Below are 23,973 nucleotides of genomic sequence, written 5' to 3'. Positions count from 1 at the left end.
GCAGAGGACAGGACTGCAGCCTTCACTCAGCAGCCTCATCTTCTTTTCCCTCATCTCCTTTGCCCAAGGTGGCCTCCCTCCTTGCCCCTGTGGGCTGGTGGGAGCTCTGGCTGCTGGTCCTCACCTGCTCAGAGGGTGGGCCTCCTCCTTAGCAATGCCCCCCAGATATTCCCCACCAGGCGAGTAGACCTTTTACTGCCCCCAGGACTCTTTCCAAAACCTGGACCTGGGGCCTGTCTTCCTGGATTCAGCAACGAACTGCCCCTCTGATTTAAGAATTGTGTGACCTCTCAGAGATGAGGTCCTTGAGGATTGTATTAGGCCATTCTTGCATTACTATAAAGAAATATCCCAGACTGGGTACTTTATAAGGAAAAGAGGTTTAATTGGCTCATAGTTCTGCAGGCTGTACAGGAAACATGGCATTGGCATTTGCTTGACTTCTGGGGGAGGTTTACAATCATAGCAAAAGGTGAAAGGGGAGCCGCACATCACATGGCAAAAACACATGAGCAAGAGAGAATGGGTGAAATGTGCCACACATTTTTAAATGACCTAATCTCACAACAACTCACTCATTATCGAGAAGACAGCACCATGTCATGAGGGGCCTGCCCCATGATCCAAACACCTCCCACCAGGCCCCATCTCCAGCACTGGTGGTTACAATCTAACATGAGATTTTGGGCAGGGACAAATATCCAAACTATTTCAAGGGGTGGAGCCAGTGCCTAGGCTGAACTTAAAACTCATCCTCAGGACCAAGAGCCCAGGGTGAGAGTCCAGCTGGTACTTTCCTGTCTCCACTCTCAACGTGCATTCTCTATCTCTTTCTTCTTTTTTCTTTTCTTTTTTTTCTTTTTTTTTTTTTTGAGACGGAGTCTCGTTCTGTTGCCCGGGCTGGAGTGCAGTGGCCAGATCTCAGCTCACTGCAAGCTCCGCCTCCCGGGTTCCTGCCATTCTCCTGCCTCAGCCTCCCGAGTAGCTGGGACTACAGGTGCCCGCCACCTCGCCCGGCTAGTTTTTTTTTGTATTTTTAGTAGAGACGGGGTTTCACTGTGTTAGCCAGGATGGTCTCAATCTCCTGACCTCGTGATCCGCCCATCTCGGCCTCCCAAAGTTCTGGGATTACAGGCTTGAGCGACCGCGCCCGGCCTCTTCTTTTCAATTAAGGTTCTAGGGTTTTTATTCACTTTCTGGAAGTCTGAGATAATTGGCAACTTTTCATGCCTTTAGCTATTTATAAAATATTCAAAACTTGTGTTATTTCACCTTGAATCTTGTTCTTAAAGCTCCTGTTCTTGTTCAACTTACTGCTGTGGCATTTTCAGGATATCTAAATCATTGTTCCCCAAAGAAGGAAATAGTCAGAGAGTAGATTATAAAAATAGTTACAACCCAGAAGTTCACATAATGAACTTTACAGACCCTCCCTCCACAAATAAAACCCTTATATCTGTTTTACCTGTTTTCAAATTAGCATGTGCATTCTAAATTATTTTGATTTTTATGGTTTTAACATTCATTTAAGCCATTTATGTCTATTTTGAGGAACACTTTTACTGTTTTTTGATCATATATTTCCTTTAAAATTATTCAGATTTAATTAAAGCCCCTTTTCCTCTTCTGAAAATACTTTATTTAAAACACCAATATGCTATTAACTAAAAACTGAGGGATCAATTTGAGTTACTCTAAATTGTGTGTAACTCAGACTGTCCCCGTTTGTGCACTGTATTAATAGTGTTTAGTCACAAGAACAGCAGCCCTTACTGCCCTTATGAAGACTGTTCCTTAATGTTCCATGAGGCACACGCATTCTGAGTTCCAGGCTCCTTGGATACAAGGAACAAAACAAACATGTCAGTGTGAAGGTCCCGTTGGGTGGGTGGTGGGAATTTTTGCTACTGTGATCTAGAAATGTCGATTCTTTCAACTTATCAGATGGCTCCTGTGTCACATCCTGTCCAGCTTCCTGTAAAAGTCAAGGTTTGTCCCTCTGGGGTAAACAGACAGAGACATTGTTCAGTCACTGCCAAGACTTCTCTTTAGTAAGAAATGGGAACGTGTCCTCCTACAATTTAAACTGGAAAGTGCTATAAAGTTGGCAACTTAACTTTTATGTTTCCCAAAGGACAGTGATACGGTTTGACCGTGTACCTTCCAAAACTCAGCTTGAATTGTGTCTCCCAGAATTCCCACATGTTGTGGGAGGGACCCAGGGGCAGGTAACCGAATCATGGGGGCTGGTCTTTCCCATGCTATTCTCGTGATAGTGAATAGGTCTCACGTGAACTGATGGGTTTATCGGGGGTTCCACTTGTGCTTCTTCCACATTTTCTCTTGCCGTTGCCATGTAAGAAGTGCCTTTCACCTCCCACCGTGATTCTGAGGTCTCCTCAGCCATGTGGTACTATAAGTCTAACTAAACCTCTTTTTCTCCCCAGTCTTGGGTATGTCTTTATCAGCAGCATGGAAACAGACTAATACAGTAAATTGGTACCAGAATGGGGTGCTGCTGAAAAGATACCCAAAAATGTGGAAGTGATTTTGCATAGCTTGAGCTTAAAGCCTCTTAAACCTTGCCTGAGAAAATTTCTGTTTGGCTTGATGTTGATTTCTACTTACATGAGAGCCAAAGAACTCAAAGAGTCCAGTTGTGGTAACAGAATCAGTCTACAATGGTCAATTAAAAATCTTAGAATGATTTTTTTTTTTGAATTACATTGAACGTATAGATCAATGTGTGTGTGCTTAAAGTAGATCAATATGTGTGTACTTCTTTTTAAGAAAGAAAAAACTATTTCAGTGGGAACAAAGGAATACATGGCTGGTTCCTATATGCAAGGTGTTTTGTTAGAACAAAACAAAGATGGAATAAATACGTGTGCACACGTTACAGGATTTTTAGCTCATTCTTCTCATGACTTACCTGCCTTCATTTCCACAAAACAAAACACCACGTTTCCAGCTGTCATTGGAGAGCAAGAACACTGGGAAAGCTCTGTCACCTACAGAGATGAGGTTATCCATCACCAGGATGACAAAACCTCACCCCAGCATTCTTTCCCGTCTTGCCCTTCCGGGGGACAGATCATTGTGGTTTTGATACACATTTCCCTAATGGCTAATGTTTGAGCACCTTTTCATATACTTGTTTTTCATTCACATATTTTCTTTGGATAAATGTCTATTCAAGCCTTTTGCCTATTTTTAATTGGGTTGTGTTGTCATGGTTAAGTCGTAATTCTGGATTCATGTCCTTTACAGATAAATGATTTGCAAATCTCTTCTCTCATTTCGTGAATTTACTGTTTCACTTTCTTGATGGTGTCTTTTGAAGCATAGATTTTTTGTTTGTTTTTGAGACAGTGTCTTGCTCTGTCACCTGGGCTGATGTGTGGCGGTGCAATCACAGCTCACTGAAGCCTTGATCTCCCAGGCTCAAGCAATCTTCTCACCTTAGCTTTTCAAGTAGCTGGGATTACAGGCATGCACCAACTCATCTATTATTATTATTTTTTTTTTTTTGTAGAGATGAGGTCTCACTATGTTGCCCAGGCTAGTCTCAAACCTTTCCTCAAGTGAACCTCTCACCTTAGCCTCCCAAAGTCCTAGGATTACAGGTATGAGGTACCATGCCCAGCCTTGAAACAAAGATGTTTTAAATTTTGATATAGTCCAACTTGTTTTGCTTTTGTTGCTTGTACTGTTATATCTATGAAACTACTTCCAAATCCAAGGTCATGAATATATACCACTATGTTTCTTCTAAGAGTTTTACAATTTGGGTTATTGCATTTAGGTATGTGATCTATTTGCATTCATTTTCATATATAGTGTGAGGTGGGGTCCAAATTCATTTTTTTTTTTTTTGAGACAGAGTCTCGCTCTGTCGCCCAGGCTGGAGTGCAGTGGCACAATCTTGGATCACTGCATGCTCTACCTCCTGGGTTCATGCCATTCTCCTGCCTCAGCCTCCCGAGCAGCTGGTATTACAGGCGTGTGCCACCACACCAGCTACGTTTTTGTATTTTTAGTAGAGATGGGGTTTCACTAGGTTAGCCAGGATGGTTTCCATCTCCTGACCTCGTGATCCGTCCGCCTCGGCCTCCCAAAGTACTGGGATTACAGGCATGAGCCACTGCACCTGGCCTCAAATTCATTCTTTTGCAGATAGGTATCCAGTGGTCCCACCGTTATTTGTTGAAATGACTTTTCTTTTTTTTTTTTTTGTGACAGAGTCTCACTCTGTCACACACACTGGAGTGCAATTGTTCAATCTCGGCTCACCACAACCTTTGCCTCCTGAGTTCAAGCAATTCTCTTGTCTCAGCTTCCCAAGTAGCTGGGATTACAGGTGTACGCCACCACACCCAGGTAATTTTTTGTATTTTTAGTAGAGACTGGGTTTCACCATGTTCCCCAGGCTGGTCTTGAACTCCTGAGCTCAGGCAACCCACCTGCCTCGGCCTCCCAAAGTGTTAGGATTGCAGGCGTCAGTCATCGCACCTGGCCAAAACAACTCTTCTTATCCCGTATTAAATTGTTTTGACATCCTTCTTGAAAATCAATTGAGCATAGATGTATGGGTTTATTTCTGGACCTTAATTTCTATTCCATTTATCTCTATAACTATCCTTACGCCAGTACTGCATAGTCTTGGTTACTACAGTTTTGATTTAAAATTGGAAAGTGTGAGTCCCTTTGTTTTGCTTTTTAAATATGTTTTGGCTATTCTGTGTCCCTTGTGCTTCCATATGAATTTTAGGATCAGTTTGTCAATTTCCACAAAAAGGAAATGAGATTGCATTGAACATGTAGATAATGTTGGGAAGCATTGTCATCTTAATAATACTAAGACTTCCAATGTATAAATATGGGATTTTCTTTCAGTAATATTTCATAGTTTTCAGAATCTAATTTTTGTACTTTTGTTGATTCCTAAGTATTTAACTACTTTTGATGCTATTGTAGGTAGAATTTTTTAAATCTTATTTTTAAATTGTTCATAGCTTCTGCCTCCAGGAACCCCAAAAACGTCCCCAAGGCCCCAAACAACCTTCCCAAGGACCCTTGGGCCATGCTGAGTTAAAGGTTCTCTCTGAAGTCACATTAGTCCCAGAGGAGGCTCACCTGGTGGGGCAGTTTGGTGTCATTCCCATTTCAATTCGTCTTCTGATCAGAGATGCTCCTTCAATTACAATCTCTCTACATAGAATTCTTGACCTGCCAGAGAGGCAGTATAATGGTTTTAAAACCCGTAAGACAAATGGTGTTTTTCTCATGGGAAGAATGAAATGTATGGGCTTCCGGACCCTTGTCAGGAGACCTCATGTTGCAACACAAGAACCAATCCAGCATTCCTGCCTTTTGAAGTCTGAACAACATCCTTTACATTATGTTAAGAAATTTCTGGCCTTATAACATAATTTATTAGAGGCCAGCATTTGGTACATGGATGAGTTCAACAAATTCTTAGAACCATGGCAGGCTACTCAAGCCACTTTGTCAATATATTCAAATTCCACTTCCACAAATGCCCCAGATTTTTCTTAATCTACACTAGTAAACTAACTGCTGAAAATTCTTCTAAGATACAGTTACTCTTTGCCCTATTTTAATGTTGTATGTATGTATGATTTTATTTATTTTTTCAAACAGGGTCTGGCTTTGTCATCCAGGCTGGATTGCAGTGTTGTGATCATGGCTCACTGCAGCCTCAAACTCCTGGGCTCAAGCAATCCTCCCACCTTAGCCTCCCGAGTAGCTAGGTGCCACCATGACTGGAAATTTTAATTTTTTTTTAAGAGATGGGATAGGGTCATGTTACATTGCCCAGGCTGGTCTCAAACTCCTGGTCTCAAATTATCCTCCTGCCTGGGCCTCCCAAAATGCTAGGATTACAGGCATGAGCCACTGTGCTCAGCCTGATTTTGCATTTAATTTTATGGTCATGTTAAATTTACTTTGTTATTCCATGTGAGCAACAATGGAATGGGGGAATAAGATGAATTGTTAGCTGTCTCTTCAGGGCAGCCATATGTACCCATGAAAACAGATGTTAATAGGTGGTATATCACACGAATCCGGAAGTTCAGTATGTTCCAACCCTTTGGATCATCTCCAATATCACCTTTCCAATAGTAGAGCTATATTTTTTCTATTCAATATTCTGTTACACAAGAAGTATGACCATATATCCTGCTTTGCTGAGGATGTGAACACCTGTTGCTAAGTGCCCTGTGCAGTTAGCTATCCCTTTCACTCTCAAAAATGTCCCAGTTTGGACAATAAATTATATGGTAATTGCATTAATCAGTTCAGGCTGCCATAACAATATACCACAGACTGGGTGGCTTAACCAACATTTATTTTCTCACAGTTCTGGAGACTAAAAGTCCAAGATCAAGGGGCTGAAAGGACTGGTTCCTGGTGAGGTCTCTCCTCCTGGCTTGCAGATGGCAGCATTCTTGTTGTGTCCTTACATGGCATCTCCTCTGTGCACATGTGGAGAGACAGAGCTCTGGTGTCCCTTCCTCTTATAAGGACACTAGTCCTATGGGATTAGGGTCTCACTCTTATGGCCTAACTTAACCTTAGTTTCTTAAAGGCCTTATGTTCAAATACAGTCACTTTGGGGTTTAGGACTTCACAAGTAAATTTGGTGGTGGTAGAGGCCAGCATTTGGTGGTGCTGATGGGAACACAATTCAGAACTGAATTCACAATTCAATTCACAGTGACTCTTGCGAATAAAGTATAAAATTTAACCAGCATTCCACTTTAACAATGCATAAAAATAGTCTCTAAATTTGGTTATGAGCCATCTTAACCCTATGACTTTAAACAATGTAAGACAGCTTTCAACAATATCATACAAAATCCCTTACTTTAATTTTTTTGCCTTAATGCTAGAAATCCAATAGCTGAACTTAAAGTTATTCAAAGCAGTGCGATACCAGTATTACATATAACTTTTGGATTCAGCGTTCTCCATCCTCTGTAAATTGTCATTATCCGGAACCCTAGACCGCCATTCATCCCAGGTGACTATAATGAATAATAATCAGGTGTTTGCTCATTGCACACCATGAGATGCTTTCCAGTCTAGAAAATGTCTTATTTGGCCCATCTCATCCAAAAATCAACTCCCAATACCTGATTTTCCAAAGATTCTAATGCCTATACCCCAATTTTCATACCAAATTCTGTATGATTGTTTCTTTACTTGCAAGCAACTGACCAACAGGTGGCAAAAATCGAGTGCCAGAAAGATAATGGGTAGTTCGAGCAATCACAGACTTAGAAAGTACAAAAACCAGGGTGGTTCCAGGACCCGTCAAAAGAATAACTGCATCGAGCTTTTAGGGAGTTGCCATTGGATGACACAGATCCAAATGCCTTTTGAAATTCAGAGACGATTTTATTGGCCACGTCCATCAGAAACATATGGTAGGGTATGGCCAGTTACTCAAAAGGAAAAGATGAGATAGTGCAGCCAAAAGGAGGAGGCAAGGGAAACTGGGCAGAGAAAAACAGATGCCTACTATAATACGTATTTTGATTTTTATTTTCGATATTACAATTGTGGGTCTATACTACAATACAGGTCTGCAATTTTTCATTTAGTATAGCACAGCTATCTTTCAATGACTATACAAATTGGTATTTTTTTCAACAGCTGCATAATTCCTATTGAATGGATATATGCCATAATTAATTTATTCACTACCCTGATGGACACTTAGGTAATTTTAATAGTTTACCATTAATTTTTTTGCCACTAATACATTTATCTAGCTTTGTATATGTTGGTTTCCAAGGAATATTAATTAAAAGGGTATATACATAAAGCAATAGATATATAATCAACAATGGAATGCCCTTGTTTCCACACATTCACCAATACCGAATGTTATCACTCGATTAATCAGTCTTTTGGGGGAAAAGTAGTTAATCACTTCAATTTGCATTTCCTTGATTTCTAGTGATATTGGATAATTTAACTGCTTTTATTTCATCTTTTGTGAACTGGCCATTAGCTTTGCCATTTCTCTAAGTTGAAGATTATTATTGGTTTGTAATAATACTTTGAATATCATGAATTACAGTCCTTTGCTATATCTGTTGCAAACACTTTGTGTCAGTCTCTCATTTACCTATTGACTATGATGTTTTCCACCATATGAAAGCCTAATATCAGCTTTGGGGTTATGCATTAGTGCCTAGTCTATTTCAAACCAAGGGTACAAAAATATTATTGTTTTTCATGTACTTTAATTTTACATTTAGACCTTTAACCTCTCAGGCCTTCATTAGTGTGAAAGGTACAGATCTGTTTTTCCAGTGAGTTAAGTTTCCCAATGCCGTTTAATCCAACCACCTTTTCCCCACTAGAATGAAAAATCCTTTTTATCATATATAAGGGGAGTCTGAAACTCCACATTCTCTGGTGAGGCTACCCATCCCCTAGCTGTTATATTTCTATCAGCAGAAGTGAAGAGGGAGCCCCAAGCTCCATTTTCTAGCAATCATGTACTCTGGATAAGAGCTTCCCTCACATAGCCCTCTATACTGCCACAGAAAGCAGTTAAGAGGGAACTCAAGAGGTCTGGGTGCTTCAGTTTAAAAAAAAAAAAAGTACTCTTCCAGGGATGAACATAACTACAAAAGGACAAGCGATTCCTCTTTGAGGATACGAACATGTTCTAAAACTGATGGTGATGGCTGCACAACTCTGTGAATGAACTAAAAGCCGTAAGTTGCACACTTTAAGTGGAGCTTTGGTGCTCCCTCTTCACTTCTGCTGATGGATAGAGAGGAGAGGGTATGGGTGTTCTTCTCCAGAATTGCTTTGTCTCAATAAAGCTGTGACTCAAAAAATACCCTTCCACCAGCTTCTAAATCAACATTTATATGAGTGAATATAACTGCCATGATCTCTGTGAAACCATCAGTCCTCCCTTCCTCCAACACTCAAAGCATCATAAACAGTACCTGCCTTTGGACTATCATGACTATTTTCATTATGCCTTTTGTGTCTCGCAGTTACCTCTAGTTCTTCCCTCATCCTCTAATACCCACATGTTCTGGGGACAGTAAGGTGCCTGATCCAGTACTCCCTAGCTTCTTTTTTAGATCATTTCTCTTTATGGGACATATCATATATTTATCACATGGCATGTACTTAATATTTTCTGTTCTACTAGATCTGTAAGAGCACATATTTTTGTCCATTTTGTACCTTATTGTATCCTCCACCACCTAAAACAGTGTGTGACACATTAGCAAATGTTCAGTTAGTATTTGTACTACATTCCCAGTGTAAACTACATTCCTTGTTAAAATCAAAATTCTACAGATGATGAAAATCAGCTTCTCAACTAAAAAATACATGAAAATTTTTATTGGAATATCAATGAACCTACAAATTTAATTTAGGGAGAAATATTTTTATCAGCCTTTCTATACAGAGGCATGTCTAGCCTTCCTATTTTTAAATATTTTAAAAATAAGTTTAATTTGTAATATCTACATTCAGAAACTAATTGCAGTGTACCTATTTTTATGTTTTGGCATGTCTTGTCAACGTCATGGAACAAGATGGAAGGTCTTATTGCATTTAATTTTATGCTAGAACAGTCTTACCACAGGAATTGTCTGTGGCACTTTTATAAAGGTGAAAGTATTGAATGACCCTTTTCAGTCTGTTTCATGGCTATTAATCTATTCAAGTTGTTTTGGCTTGTTACTTTTAGTTTAATGCTAACCACCCTGGTTAGTCCTACATTCTACCAAATGCTTTTGTTCTTCTGTTTTTCCTTAAGACAGTGTCTGGCTCTGCTGCCCAGCTGGAATGGCAGTGGTGTGATCATGACTCACAGCAACTTCTACCTCCTGGGCTCAAGCAATCCTCCTGCCTTGGCCTCCTGAGTAGCTATGACTACAGGTGTGCACCACCATGCCTGGCTAATTTCTGTATTTTTTTGTAGAGATAGGGTTTCATCACGTTGCTCAGGGTGGTCTTGAACTCCTGAGCTCAAGCAACCTGCCTGCCTCGGCCTCCCAAAGTGCTGGGACTACAGGCATGAGCCACTGTGCCCAGCTAAAAGCTTTTGTTCTAATTGACTGATTCTCTCAGTGTCAAGTGAGAGTTGCTCAACAACGCCACAGAGGGAGTGATAAGCCACCATGTTACCTTGTGTACCACACATCTTTCAATTCTGAGTTTGTTCATCTTTTCTCTCTACCAGACTAGAGTCTTCTGTCTGCTCTAAAATCTTAGTCTTGACTTACTGGTTTGGTTTACTTGCTGCTTAATATGACGGTTTGTAAGGAAACCTTACCTTAATGGTTAGCATTTATTTAGCAATAACCATATGCCAGTGTGTGCTAAACCCTTGAAATGGATTAATATATTTTCCAAATCAAGGGTTTTAAATGGGAAAGTAAATATGTATTTTTATCTTTAAAAGGTTAGGCTGCCTAGTGTTAAACATGTACTTGATAGGAGCAAAAGGGGCAACAGTTATGCTACTGCAGAAATCCAGATGAGATGGTTGCGCCTTGGACTATAATGATGGAACATGTGCTGGAAAAAAGCAGATGGATTCTAGAAGCATTTACAAGATTGGATCTATAGGACTTGATGGTATGGGAGGGCAGAGGAGAGAATAACTGATGACTCTCCAGTATGAATTCGCTGATGATGAGCAAGATGTACACTCTGCCTGAATGCTTTTCCACATTCTTTACACTCATAGGGCCTTTCTCCAGTATGAATTCTCTTATGGAGAGTAAGATGGGCAACCTGGCTGAAGGCTTTGCTACATTCCTTACACTCATAAGGTTTCTCTCCTGTATGAATTCTCTGATGTAGAGTAAGGGATTTACGATGGCTAAAGGCTTTTCCACAAACGTTACATTCATAAGGCTTCTCACCAGTATGACATCTCTGATGACAAATCAGGGATGCCCTCTGTCTGAATGCCTTCCCACATTCAAGACATTCATATGGTCTTTTGCCAGTGTGGAGTCTCTGATGTTGAACAAGATATGAGCCATCACTAAAAGCCTTCCCACATTCAATACATTCATAAGGCTTCTCACCAGTATGAACTCTCTGGTGCTGAACAAGATGTGCAATCTGACTGAAGGCCTTACCACATTCCTTACATTCATAAGGTTTCTCCCCAGTGTGTATTTTCTGATGTTGTGCAAGGTGTGCATTCTGGCTGAAGGTTTTGCTGCATTCCTTACATTCATAAGGTTTCTCTCCAGTATGAATTCTCTGATGATGAGCAAGATGCGTGCTCTGCCGGAAAGCTTTCCCACATTCTTTACATTCATAGGGTTTCTCTCCAGTATGAACTCTCTGATGAAGAGTAAGAGACCCACGATGGCTGAAGGCTTTCTCACAGGTATTGCATTCATAAGGTTTCTCTCCTGTATGAATTCTCTGATGTACTGTCAGAGATGATCCATGGCTAAAAGCCTTCCCACACACATTACATTTGTAAGGTCTCTCTCCAGTATGAATTCTCTTATGCTGAATAAGTCCTATGTGATCAGTGAAAGCCTTCCCACAATCAATACAGTCAAACGGTTTCTCTCCAGTATGATAATATCGCCGATGACGTATAAGAGAAGCATTTTGCCTGAAAGCTTTTCCACAGTCAATACATTCATAGGGTCTTTTCCCAGTGTGAATCCTTCGATGATGAGCTAGGGATGAACAATCACTAAAAGCCTTCCCACACTCAATACATTCATAGGGTTTCTCTCCAGTATGGACCCTCTGATGTTGAGCAAGGTGTGCAAGCTGGCTGAATGCTTTATTACACTGCTTACACTGATAAGGTTTCTCACCAGTATGAACTCTCTGATGTTGAACAAGATGAGCATTCTGGCTGAAGGCTTTCCCACATTCAGTACATTCAAAAGGTTTTTCTCCTGTGTGTATTCTCTGATGTTGACCAAGGTGGGCACTCTGGCTAAAGGCCTTTCCACATTCAATACATTCATAGGGTTTCTCTCCTGTATGAATTCTTTGGTGAAGAGTAAGGGTTGAGATTTTGCTGAATATTTTCTCACAGTCATTACATTTTAAAAGTTTCTTTTCTCCACAGTCTTGCCTGTGTTTTTTCACAACTGAATGTGTTTTTAAGCTTTTCTTATCTGTATGAAAATTAAACATTCTGTCTTCCATGGGAAAAATCTGTTTTATATAAGATAATGTATTCAGATGAAAAACTGTCCCAGACTTGTTACAGTGGTCTCTTTTTTCAGTAAGAGTATCTACATGAGTGATGGTCTCTTGCCTAAAATGTGTCTTCTGGTTTACAAGCTCCCTCTCAAACAAGTCTTCACGTTTACAGTTTTTCCCTAATGTTGAACATTCGAGGTCATAGCTTGTAAGTCTTTCCATTATTATTGCCGGGGGCAATTTTTCTTCATAAATATCCTGGTTTAAAGATAATGACTTGGTCACCCACACACACTCCAAGTCTGAAAGATATTAAGAAAGTGAATGTCTCCTTTATTAAATGCTAGAATGGAAACTTTGAAAATAAAAATGTGAATCACAGAGTTATTGAAATCCACAAGCAGAGGTACATGTTTTTATGGTTCTTATATAAGATTAGGTGATACAACCATCCTTGTACTGATATGATAAATCCTCATTGGTCATGGTATACTATTTCAATATGACCTTTTAAGATTTTGAACCAACATTGATAATTGAGGTTTGTCTCTAATTTCCCTTTTTGGTGCTATTTTGGCAGATTTTGGTATCATAGGATACGCTGTATTCATAAACGAAAATGTTTTAAGCTCTCCTTTTTATTCTCTATCCCAGAACAATTGAAACAACATTGGTGATATTTTTCCTTAAAGAACTATTTGGGGATGTGGCTTCTTTTCTTGGGGGAGGCAGTTCCTATACAATATTCTACTTTTCTTTGATGGTAACCTACTTGTTTAAATGTTGTATTTCCTCTTGGTATCAGTTATGGTAACCTACATTACTATATTTTCCTAGAATATCATCTATTTTTTCAAATTATTTATGGAGAGTTGAGGAAAATAGATTCATATGATTCCTTTAAGTTCTTATGCATGTGTGGTTATTTATAATTATTTTGTTTTTGTGTTTCCTCTCATTTGTCCTTACAGTTTATATACTGTATTGGTTTTCTAATGAAGTATATACAAAACTTTATTTATAATTTTCAGTAGCGCTACTGTTTCTAATTCATTTATCCCTACTTTTATTTGCAGAAGTATAAATCACTACATATAACTTATCTGGGTTTTCCTTAAATTCATTTTGTTCTTTTTCTAATATTGTGAATTGGATGTTTACGATTTTCATTACTTCTTATTTATTAATGTACACAGTTAGGACCACAAGTAACTCACAATCCTCTTCTTGAAACTGTAAGAGCTGAAAAGTAGGGCCAGGTGTGGTAGTGCATTCCTGTAGTCCTAGCTACTCAAGAAGCTGAGATGGGAGTACTGCTTGAGCCCAAAAGTTCAACTCCAGCTTGGGTAACATAGCAAGGTCCTGTCTCTAATTTTAAAAAGTAAAATAAAATAAAATAAAATGAGGAACTGAAAGTTGGAAAAGTCTACACTTCAGGTCACAGATTAAACCAGGACCATCTCATTTGAGGTTCATTTTCTTGCAATATATTTCTGTTGTCTCTTATCTAGTTTTCTAAATCAGTAAAACAGCTACAAAGCAAGGCAATTTGAAAAAATTGAATAAAATACCCTGGGTCAAAAATCCCAGTGAGCACAATATAAGTGGGGAAATGACGTACACAGGGAAAGAAAGTAATACTCAGGAGCTGATTTCTTCATCTTTTGTAAGGGTATCAGAAGATAATGTCTGGAACATCAAGCAGAAAAATTCTAAATGATCTTAAAATGTATAAAGACATAAAGGTAACAACTTACAGAACCAAAAACTTTTCTAATTCAAAGGGTAGGGTGGTATAAAGAAGAGAGGGAGAAAAAACAGACCTAATAAACAACAAAACAAGAATAAATAACAAAAGAAATACAAAAGAGAAAAAGGCAAAGGGAAGAAAATAGATATAATACATGTTAACTCAATAAACTCACCTTTTAAAGAAAGGAAAATATTTAAACCAGTTCCAAAAACTAAACATCAGCTTGTCTAAAGGATTCAGAAATGTTTGAAGTAGGGATGATGACAACAATATGGTGCTTGAGTAGAATTAGGTAAACATCAGTAAAACAAGAGCTCAGAAATAGACCCTGGTATGCATAAGAAATCAGTAAAGGTAAAGGAGGTATGTTACACCAGTAGGGAAGAGAATAACCATTCAAAAACTAGCGTTAGAAGACAAGTTTCAGTTTGGGAGGGAGTTTGAGAGGTGTTTTCCAACAAATTTCAGAGAGAAGAACATGTTGAGAACAGTTCCTTTATCTCTAGGTATCCTGCACTTACCTGGGCACAGGCCTCTGGTCATCTCTCCTTTTATCACCCAAGGGTCTTTCTCTTGCTCCAGTAAGGAGATCACATCTGGTTTAGAAAGGCAAAGACCTGCATGTAAAAAAACATATAAAAATTGCCTATGCTGTGGAAGACTGTGGGAAATTCTGATAATGGCATAAAAGACTACTGAGTCATGGGGAGGCAAAAGGAGGAAGATACTCTTACCCACTGAAACTAGGTTCCTGTAGTTTTCTAACATCACCTTCCTGTACAAACTTCTCTGAGCAAGATTCAGCCACTCCCATTCATCTTGGGAAAAGTCTATGGCCACATCTGTGAAAGTCACTGAACCCTAAAATGACACAAATATAATCTTGCTCACTCAGTGTTCACATTCCAATGTGGCTCTAGGGTAAAGGGTTATGCTGTTCTCACTTTGGGATTAAAAACACTATGTATAAGTAACTGCACTAAGGGTCTACATGATCCAGGTCAGGTAAGTTATTGGACAACCTTTCTGCCTAGTTATGCTGTACATATTAGGAAAAAGAAAAAAATGAGATACTCCTTGCTCTTCAAACATTTGCAATTCTAGGTGGTGAGAATACATTACCACTAAAAAATGCTGACTACGTTCAAAACAGGATATAATCAAGTGCTAATGCAATGCTATTCATGTTAGGAGCTAAATCACTTCTCTACATGGAGAAACTAAAGAGCTCTGGAACTATGAGAAAAACTTGCAAGGAAGGATGCTGACCTGATGAACATGATTTCAATCTCCACAATATTTTCTAAGAAATCTTAGTGTTCTTGAGATGTTAAGAGGTATGCCTAAAAAATTAAAGAAAAAAAACCACACCTAGCTATAGTCTTTTCTTCTGACATAAAAATGTATTTGTATTAGGAGAGAAGAACACATTTGCAAAGTTGTTTTTCGTTTTCCTTTTTTATTTATTTCTTTATTTTGTAGAGACAGGGTCTCACTATATTGCCCAGGCTGATCTCAAACTCCTGGCCTGTCACAATCCTCCCACCTCAGCCTCCCAGAGTTTGGATTATAGGCCTGAGCCAACATGCCCAAAAGTTGTTTTTGGATAATCTAATGGGAAATTATCAGGAGAAATAATGTAATGTGAGCATATATCAAGCAACCTGTATTTTGTTACATGAGCTCCATTTCCTAACCAACCCACAAGGTGATCCACTGGACTGTTACTGGCAGATTTTCAATTTATTTCATGACTTCACTTACATCAACATCAGACTTTTAAATAAATACCAGTTTTGAATAAATCAGAAAAAAGATCAGATTACTCCAATGAATTTGGTCTCTAGTACTGACTAGCTGGGTGAGGTTGGCCAAGTTTAACTTCCCTGTGCCTCAGTTTTCCCATCCGAAAAATGGAAATATAGTACTTGCTTCATGGCGGCATTGTGAATATTAAATGAAGAAACAGGTCTAAAGTGCCTGGCATGATGTAATTGCCTGAGAATTGTTGCCTATGATAAGGATGAAGAAAGACAGAAGGGAAAAAACAAAGAGAAGGAAAAAGAGGAGGCCAAGAAGAACAGGTGAAACATTTCATTTAGTATTTCAGTAATAGTTCTTACATCTTATTTTACCTAACTGTAGTATGCTACAATAGTTTAGACATGGTCTTTGAATCTAGATTACCTATATTAAAATACTGTTCTGTTTAGTTGAGCTATTAGCTTTGCTTTTAACCATTGAAGATATTTTTATAAACTCAAGAGAACAGTCTATTGTATTTACAAACAGTATTTCCCATTTCTGTTGCACTTCCTTCACCCTGATGCTCCAAGTCCCCTTCAGGCATAATTTCTATCTGAAGAACTTCCTTTAGTGATTCTTGTAGAATTCTGGCAGTGAATGTTCTTATAACTTATTTTATCTGCATTCCTAAGGGCTATTTCCCTGGACATAGTATTCTAGGTTGACAGTTCATCATTTTTCAGTGGCTGGTTTTTTAGATTTTTTGTCTTTAGTTTTCAGCAGTTTGATTATCAACTAGAAGCCTTCTCCTGCAGCTCTTTCTGTCCACACCATTACTCACTTGCAGGTTTTGAGTCTCTTGAAGGTAAATGCACTATGGTCTGGTGGTACTTCAAATCTGGGGCTTTTTCCCCAGTCTGACTGCTACTACTTTTTTTTTTTTTTTTTTTTTTTTGAGACACAGCCTTGTTCTGCTGCCCAGGCTGGAGTGTGGTAGTACAATCTTGGCTCATGGCAACCTCTGCCTCCCATGTTCAAGTATATTCTCATGCCTCAGCCCCTCGAATAGCTGGGATTACCAAAATGCACCACCACACCTGGCTATTTATTATTATTATTATTATTATTGTAGAGACAGGATTTTACCATGTTGGCCAGGCTGGTCTTGAACTCCTGGCCTCAGGTAATTCACCTGCCTCAGCCTCCCAAAGTGCTGGGATTACAGGTGTGAGTCACTGTGCCCAGCCTGCCTGCTACTATTTACTTTACAGAGACCTCAGATTGCTGTTACAAGCATGCTGTCCTGGTTTTATAGCAACTTTCAGTGGGAAAAAGAGTGGAGTGTGCATAGTCCATCTTAACCTTTATGACAAATTCTGCCACTCTTAAAATATTTTCCTCTGGCAACTGACGTGAATGTTTTTGTTTAAAATGTCTAAATGCTCTAAGAAACAAGTTACTTTGGTAGTGTATGTTTTGTGGCATTATACCTAAGAAAAGATGTCATGCTCTGGCCATAAGCTGTTATGCCTATTATAAAAAAAAAATTTGGCCGGGCACAGTGGCTCACACCTGTAATACCAGAACTTTGGGAGGCCGAAGCTGGCAGATCACTTGAGGTCAGGAGTTTGAGACTAGCCTGGCCAACATGGTGAAACCCCATCTCTACTAAAAAAAAAAAAAAAAAAAATTAGCCGGGCATGGTGGCACATGCCTGAATTCCCAGTTATTTGGGAGGCTGAGGCAGGAGAATCACTTGAACCTGGGAGGCAGAGGTTGCAGTGAGCCAAGATTGCACCACTGCACTCTGGCCTGGGCAACAGAGTGAGACTCTATCTCAAAAAAAAAAAAAACAAAAAAAACAAAAAAAATACTCCATTAAAAAAATATTAATTTTCTAAGTTTGTAAACCAAATTCAATACTTTCTTACAATAAGCAATTTGCTGGTGAAACTAGATTAGCAGTTTATCTTAATCAGAACATGAACTGTAGCTCTGAAGCTTCCATTGTTGGCCATAAAAATAATAAAATTTAAATGTTCTGGAGTAGGGTCAGTTTGAGAAACTTTAATCCACAAGGAATGAAAAACTAGGAATTTAGTTAAAGAAAATAATCAGAGATGAGGGCAAAAATTCAACTACAAGAATGATTACTACAACACTGTATTAATAGCAGATAATTGTCAACAATTTACCTATGGAACATCAACAAACAGATTATGGTATTCATCCTAGAAAGAAGAAAGGATGTAAAACATTCCTTGGCATTTTAAGATGTTTACGGCTCCATGGTCAAATGGGGAAAACAAACCTGTGCATACTCCGATCAGAATGCCACCAATTCCACCTGTGCCTGCACTTCCTCCGCTTCATTCAAGGCGTAACTCAGGAATCACTTCCTCTGTGAAGTTCCCCCAACCCTTCCTGCCCTCAGCAGTGAGTAGGATGGTGCAGGTTATATCCTGCTCAAGTATTCCTCACCAAGGAGGCAGGAAGGAGCTAAAATATGGTAGACTTCCTCTTGCCATATTGTGTGGCCTGTTACAGAGCTTCACCAGCAGAGAGGAAGAGGCATCTTTTTTTTTAATTCACCCAAAGATATCATACGGGCCATTAATGGCCCTTCCCAAGTATTCCACTGTGAGCCTACTCTCTGCTTGCAGCACTTATCACACTGCATAAGTGTTTGCTGCCTTTTCATTTCTCCAACAGATTATAACCTCTCTGAGAATCAGGACTGAGACTTAGGAACTAGGCATGGAAATTTCCTCTGAGGATTGCACTTCTGCTTTGTCAGATGCCTATGAAAAGACTGAGCATAAGGGAAGGGCTCAGACTGGGTCATTTCTTGAATGAAAAATAAACAATGAGTAGGAAGAAGAGAAGGAACCTCTGAGAGGGCACTGGGCTGTGTGAGTCTATCACTCACTCACAACCCCATATCACATCTCAGAAAGGGAAGAAACAGGAAACAGGCCTCAGGGTGGAACTCTTAAGCACAAAATTTTCAGAAGAAGACAAGCATTGCCAAATCCTGAAAAGCAAGACTATTTTAGTGGCGACAGGGGGAATACTAACTCACCAGGGACATGGCTTTACGAAGTGTAATTCCTGCCACCTCTACCTCTTCCTGGCTCTTCATTTGGAGAAGAGCTTTACTCTGGCATTGCAGAGCTGGGGACGAGAAAGTAGTCGTAAGAAACCAAGTAGCACTAATAATCAGTCTAAAAATGCTTCCTTCCCTTCAGCTTCTTCTGTCCTTACTCACAATCCTCCCTCCAACTCCCCCACCCCACAGTCCAGATGCTCTTTGGGAGACTTGAAATATATAACTGGGGTTCCCCTCTGTTCTGGGTTTTCAGGATAAGCATAATATATCTTTTTTTTTTTTTTTTTGAGACGGAGTCTTGCTCTGTCTCCCAGGCTAGAGTGCAGTGGCCGGATCTCAGCTCACTGCAAGCTCCTCCTCCCGGGTTTACGCCATTCTCTCGCCTCAGCCTCCCAAGTAGCTGGGACTACAGGCACCCGCCACATCGCCCGGCTAAGTTTTTGTATTTCTTTAGTAGAGACGGGGTTTCACCGTGTTAGCCAGGATGGTCTCGATCTCCTGACCTCGTGATCCGCCCGTCTCGGCCTCCCAAAGTGCTGGGATTACAGGCTTGAGCCACCGCGCCCGGCCGAGCATAATATATCTTGACCCTCTCTTCCCATCAGCCACCAATTCATTAACAACAGATGTATTAATACTAGGTGTTCTCTATGTGTGTGTACATTTTTTTTCCTAAGACAGGGTCTCTCTCTGTTGCCCAGGTTGGAGTTACAGTGACATGATCATAGCTCACTGTATCTTCAAACTCTGGGCTCAAGTGATCCTCTTGCCTAGGCCTCCTAAGTAGTTAGGACTACAGGCGTGTGCCACCATGCCCAGCTAGTTTTTTTCTTACTTTTTATAGCGATGGGGCTCTCACTATATTGCCCAATTGCTCACTATATTGCTTGAGGCCAGGAGGTGTCAACCTCCTGGAGTTGGGCATCTGGTCAACTTCCTGGCCTCAAGCAATCCTCCTGCCTTGGCTTCCCACAGTGCTAGGATTACAAGCATGAGCCACCATGTCTGTGCTGTGTCTATTAATACTCTCTTTAAATCTCCACAATCTTCAATCAGAATAGGGTATACTGTCACCATTTTACAAATGAAAGCTCTGGGAAGTCAAGTCTTTTTCACAAGTCACACGAGTTTGTAAATAAAGAAACACAGTCCCTAACCTAGGTCTGGCTAACTCTACCAAAAAAGTTATTTGCTCAGACACCAGAAAATAACAGAAAATATGTCCTCTGTGCAACTGGCCAGGATTTGTGAAGATTCTATGAGACAAATTCCTTGAAGAATTCCATGTTTCCCAGAGGGAGGCATTCCTTTTGTTACAAGAGTCCACGTGACTTGCAGACAACTAAACGCAAAAATCCTCGTGAGGCCCAGAATCTCATTTTGTTTTGTGACAACCTACAGTGTTGAAGCAGTCCCTTGACTCCACTGAGCCACATTTCCTTAATTAGGAAGAGGATAAAGTATCTGAATTCTGGTTTCTTTCATCTAAATTCCACTGCCTTCTCAAAGGATTATCATAATGGTAAAAACGAACACATTACATGGCAGGGACTATACCAAGTGCTTTACATGTATGAAGTCATTTAATCCTTATGACAGTACTGTAAGGTATAGAACATTATCATCTCCATTTTACCTAAGAACTTAAGAGTCACAAAGTTTTTTTTTTTTTTTTTTTTTTTTGAGACGGAGTCTCGCTCTGTCACCCAGGCTGGAGTGCTGTGGCCGGATCTCAGCTCACTGCAAGCTCCGCCTCCCGGGTTCACGCCATTCTCCTGTCTCAGCCTCCCGGGTAGCTGGGACTACAGGCGCCGCCACGTCGCCCGGCTAGTTTTTTGTAGTTTTTAGTAGAGACGGGGTTTCACCGTGTTAGCCAGGATGGTCTCGATCTTCTGACCTCGTGATCCGCCCGTCTCGGCCTCCCAAAGTGCTGGGATTACAGGCTTGAGCCACCGCGCCCGGCACAAAGTTTTTTTTTTTTTTGAGACAGAGTCTCGCTCTGTCGCCCAGGCTGGAGTGCAGTGGCCTGATCTCAGCTCACTGCAAGCTCCGCCCCCCAGGTTCACACCATTCTCCTGCCTCAGCCTCCAGAGTAGCTGGGACTACAGGCACCCACCACCACACCCGGCTAATTTTTTATATTTTCAGTAGAGACGGGGTTTCACCGTGTTAGCCAGGATGGTCTCAATCTCCTGACCTCGTGATCCACTGGCCTTGGCCTCCCAAAGTGCTGGGATTACAGGCGTGAGCCACCGTGCCTGGTCTATAGTCATAAAGTTTTTAAGAAAAAAACCCCAAACCTGCTCAGTAGAGGTTCTGGGATATGAACTCTTTAGTTATTTAACCCTTTCAGAGTCAGTTTCTTCAATTGTCAAAAGTGGGTAAGAAACCTACCTGAGACAATAGTTGAGGAGACTACATGACAACCAGTGACTCTGGAGTCAGCCTGTTCTGGATCTGAATTCCGGTTCTTCCACTTACTAGTGATTACTTATCCCCTCTATGATTCAATGTCTTCATCTGTAAAAAAGAGGTAAGGTAGTTCCTACTTCATAATGTTGTGAAGTTTGGTGTTGATGCTCCCAAAAGGTCTTAGAACTGTGTCTGGCACATAATAAACACTCATTAAACATGAGCTATTACTATTCCATGCAGGAAGCTAAACAAGCAAAAAACAATATGGCTAAAAATAGCCCTTCTTCCCCCTTTCTCTTTATCGGAGTGGGAGGCCAGAGGGGAGGGAGAGAAGCCCAAAGAATGGCGGTATCTTCCACAATTGACCAGAACGTGATTAACCCACAGAAAGGCTGGAATGCCTCGGCATTCCTAGGTGAGGCTGTGAATCTCGCCTTCTTCCCAAGTCCATCCTATAGTGATAGATGGGACAGCGCTCTGAAGGGTAAAAATCTAAATGCTGAACTCTTCCTTGAAGAGCAGCGGAGTACCCAGAGGTAATGCTATAATGGGTAATATAACGGGTAGTGTTCTCTCCCCTGGGCCCTTAGTGATATCCCAAGGACCTGAGTCAGGTATCTGGTTAGGTGTCTCTGGCCAAGTCAAGGTCCCTCCCTAACTAAACCCAGCTCCACTCTGACCCAAGGTGACCCTCCAAATCCTTGGACTTTCGTGTCCACTAGCCTTAGAAACGGGAGACATCCTCCTCCAGCACCTGAACCCCAAAGGACAGCACCCAAAACCTCAGTGTCCACTCCTGCAGCTGCATCCGTCATCTGTCCCTCTCACCTGTGTACTCTGTTTCCATGGTCTTCGCTCCTCGCTGAACTGTGGACATGGAGTCGTGTCCTGAGCTCTGCCCCCTCCAGATAGGGCCGACAGGAAACGCTTCAGCCGAGGCTGCCCCGCCCGGGCACCTTCCCCAGGGTCTAGGGCTTTGCCCACACTGGGCCTCTACGCAGTCGATACAGCGGAGGGCGGGGTAAGCCTCCTCTGGCCAGGTTTCCTGCTCTTGGCAGGTTAAAGTGCTTCACTCATTCCAACACAAACCGCCTTCCGCACGCCGCCGGGACGTGCACGCAGGCGCAAATTCGTGGCCACGCACCGGGCAGTCACACACCGCGCCGCCATCCCCGCGCGCGCTCGCCCCGCTCAGCGCCGCACCACACGCTCACCACTTACGGGCACTCACAGCCACCAGGCCACACGCGCAGTCTCACGCCCGCCGACCACGCAGGAGCCGGGACACTGCCCTCGCCTCGCCCCAGTCCAGCCTCGGCCGCCGCCCCGCTTAGGCCCGCCTTCCCCTCAGCACCCGACGGCGAGCGCGCTCGCCCGGCTTCGGGTCTTCTCCGGAGGTAAGCGTGTCCTCCGCCGCAATGACCCCTGGGAAGTGTAGTCCCGAACAGAGGCGGCGTTCCGGAAGCGGGCTCCGGCTTTGCGAGGAGCGGCTGCTCTCAAAGCCTGGCGGTTACTGCGTTGTGTCCTCTTTTGGGCCTCTCCTGGTCCTCCTGGTTGGATTAGGATCCCTCTCAGCCCGGAGTCTGGGTCACCGAAGTACAGGCCGCTTCACTGAAGCGAATCACGGCGCAGGGATTTCTGGAAGCCATCGCCAGGCTCCGAGTGTTCAGATGCAGCTGCCAGGCTCAGGGCAAGGGAACTGACTTCCAGCTCGCAGGAGCGCCGGTCCGTGGTGGGTATGGTCGCAGGCGTGGGGTGTGCAGGAGCAGTGGGACAGCACTGAAACGCAGTGGCTAAGGCGTAGCGGCTACCTCAGGAGAGAAAATCATGATAGGGCGGGGCTTGGGGCGCGTGCGGGGCCTACGGGATAGAAAAGTGAAGAGATTTGGAGTTGTCTGCTTTGCACACTTGTGACTTTCTGATGGTGCGCGTATGGAACTTGTTTTATTTCATGTCTACTAGTTACCGTTCTCTGATATATGGTACGCCCCTCATTCCCCCAACCCCATTTTATCTCTCCCTGCTAGAAGGAGGGTTCCAAGAAGGCACACAGCTTACATCCCGTTCAGGGTTATATTCGCAGTGACTAAAACAGCACATAATAGGTACTTTTTATTTTATTTTATTTTATTTTAGGAAATCACGAAATCTAGCATTGCCAGCCCCACCATGACACATGTTATGGGCTGAATGTGTCCTCCCAAAATTAATATAATGAAACCCTAACTAATGTGATGACGTTAGGAGGTGGGACTTTGGGGAGGTAACTGGTCATAAGGGTGATGCCCTTATGATGAGGTCAGTGCACCAAGGAGGGGTCTCCATGTTTACGCAACCACCAAGAAAAGGCCATGTGAGGACACAGCAGGATGTAACCCATTTGCAAGCCAACAGGGCCCTCACCAATAACTGAATGTGCCAGCATTAACTTCTCAGCCTTCAGAACTGTGAAAAATAAAAGTCTCTTGGTCAAGTCACTTAGTCTATGATATTTTGTTTTAGCAGCCGCAGCTGACCAAGACACAGTGTCATAGATACTGGCTCACCAGAAATTAACTCACCCAGTCACACTTAATCACTCAAGGCCACACAGTGACATCTAGACTGGAATCCTGGATCCAGTTTACATCAGACATCATAAACACTATAATAAAGCCAAGTGTAGCTGTGAAGATAACTTTCTCTATGAAACAGCAAATGTCATCTTAGAGCTTGTAACTATTGTGGTTATCTGAATTGGATA

At 41.6% G+C, this 23,973-nt stretch overlaps 1 protein-coding gene across 1 annotated transcript; it reads right to left on the bottom strand.

Annotated features, from left to right (window-relative positions):
* Positions 1–6,356: 6,356 nt before the first annotated feature.
* On the bottom strand, positions 6,357–22,624 carry ZNF470 (zinc finger protein 470). Its single transcript, XM_010387031.2, has 6 exons — positions 22,059–22,624; positions 21,210–21,335; positions 18,789–18,880; positions 14,695–14,821; positions 14,482–14,577; positions 6,357–12,509 (listed from the first exon to the last, which is right to left on the bottom strand). The coding sequence occupies exons 3-6, from the start codon at positions 18,846–18,848 to the stop codon at positions 10,639–10,641; spliced, it is 2,154 nt and encodes a 717-aa protein (XP_010385333.1). The 5' UTR covers positions 18,849–18,880; positions 21,210–21,335; positions 22,059–22,624; the 3' UTR covers positions 6,357–10,638.
* Between the last annotated feature and the right edge of the window lie 1,349 nt (positions 22,625–23,973).

This window comes from Rhinopithecus roxellana, chromosome 12 (genome assembly GCF_007565055.1).
Source record: "Rhinopithecus roxellana isolate Shanxi Qingling chromosome 12, ASM756505v1, whole genome shotgun sequence".
In the NCBI taxonomy this organism is placed as follows: Eukaryota; Metazoa; Chordata; class Mammalia; order Primates; family Cercopithecidae; genus Rhinopithecus; species Rhinopithecus roxellana.
Note: the sequence above shows the minus strand (reverse complement) of the source record. Positions and strands in the feature narration are given on the sequence as shown.

Excerpts from the sequence above, each read along its gene's own strand:
- ZNF470 (XM_010387031.2), bottom strand. The coding sequence starts at position 18,848 with ATGAAGAGCCAGGAAGAGGTAGAGGTGGCAGGAATTACACTTCGTAAA. Across the intron at positions 14,822-18,788 it reads TTCGTAAAGCCATGTCCCTG|GGTTCAGTGACTTTCACAGA; the intron begins GTGAGTTAGTAT and ends GTGTCATTTTAG. Across the intron at positions 14,578-14,694 it reads CAGGAACCTAGTTTCAGTGG|GTCTTTGCCTTTCTAAACCA; the intron begins GTAAGAGTATCT and ends TTTTACATGCAG.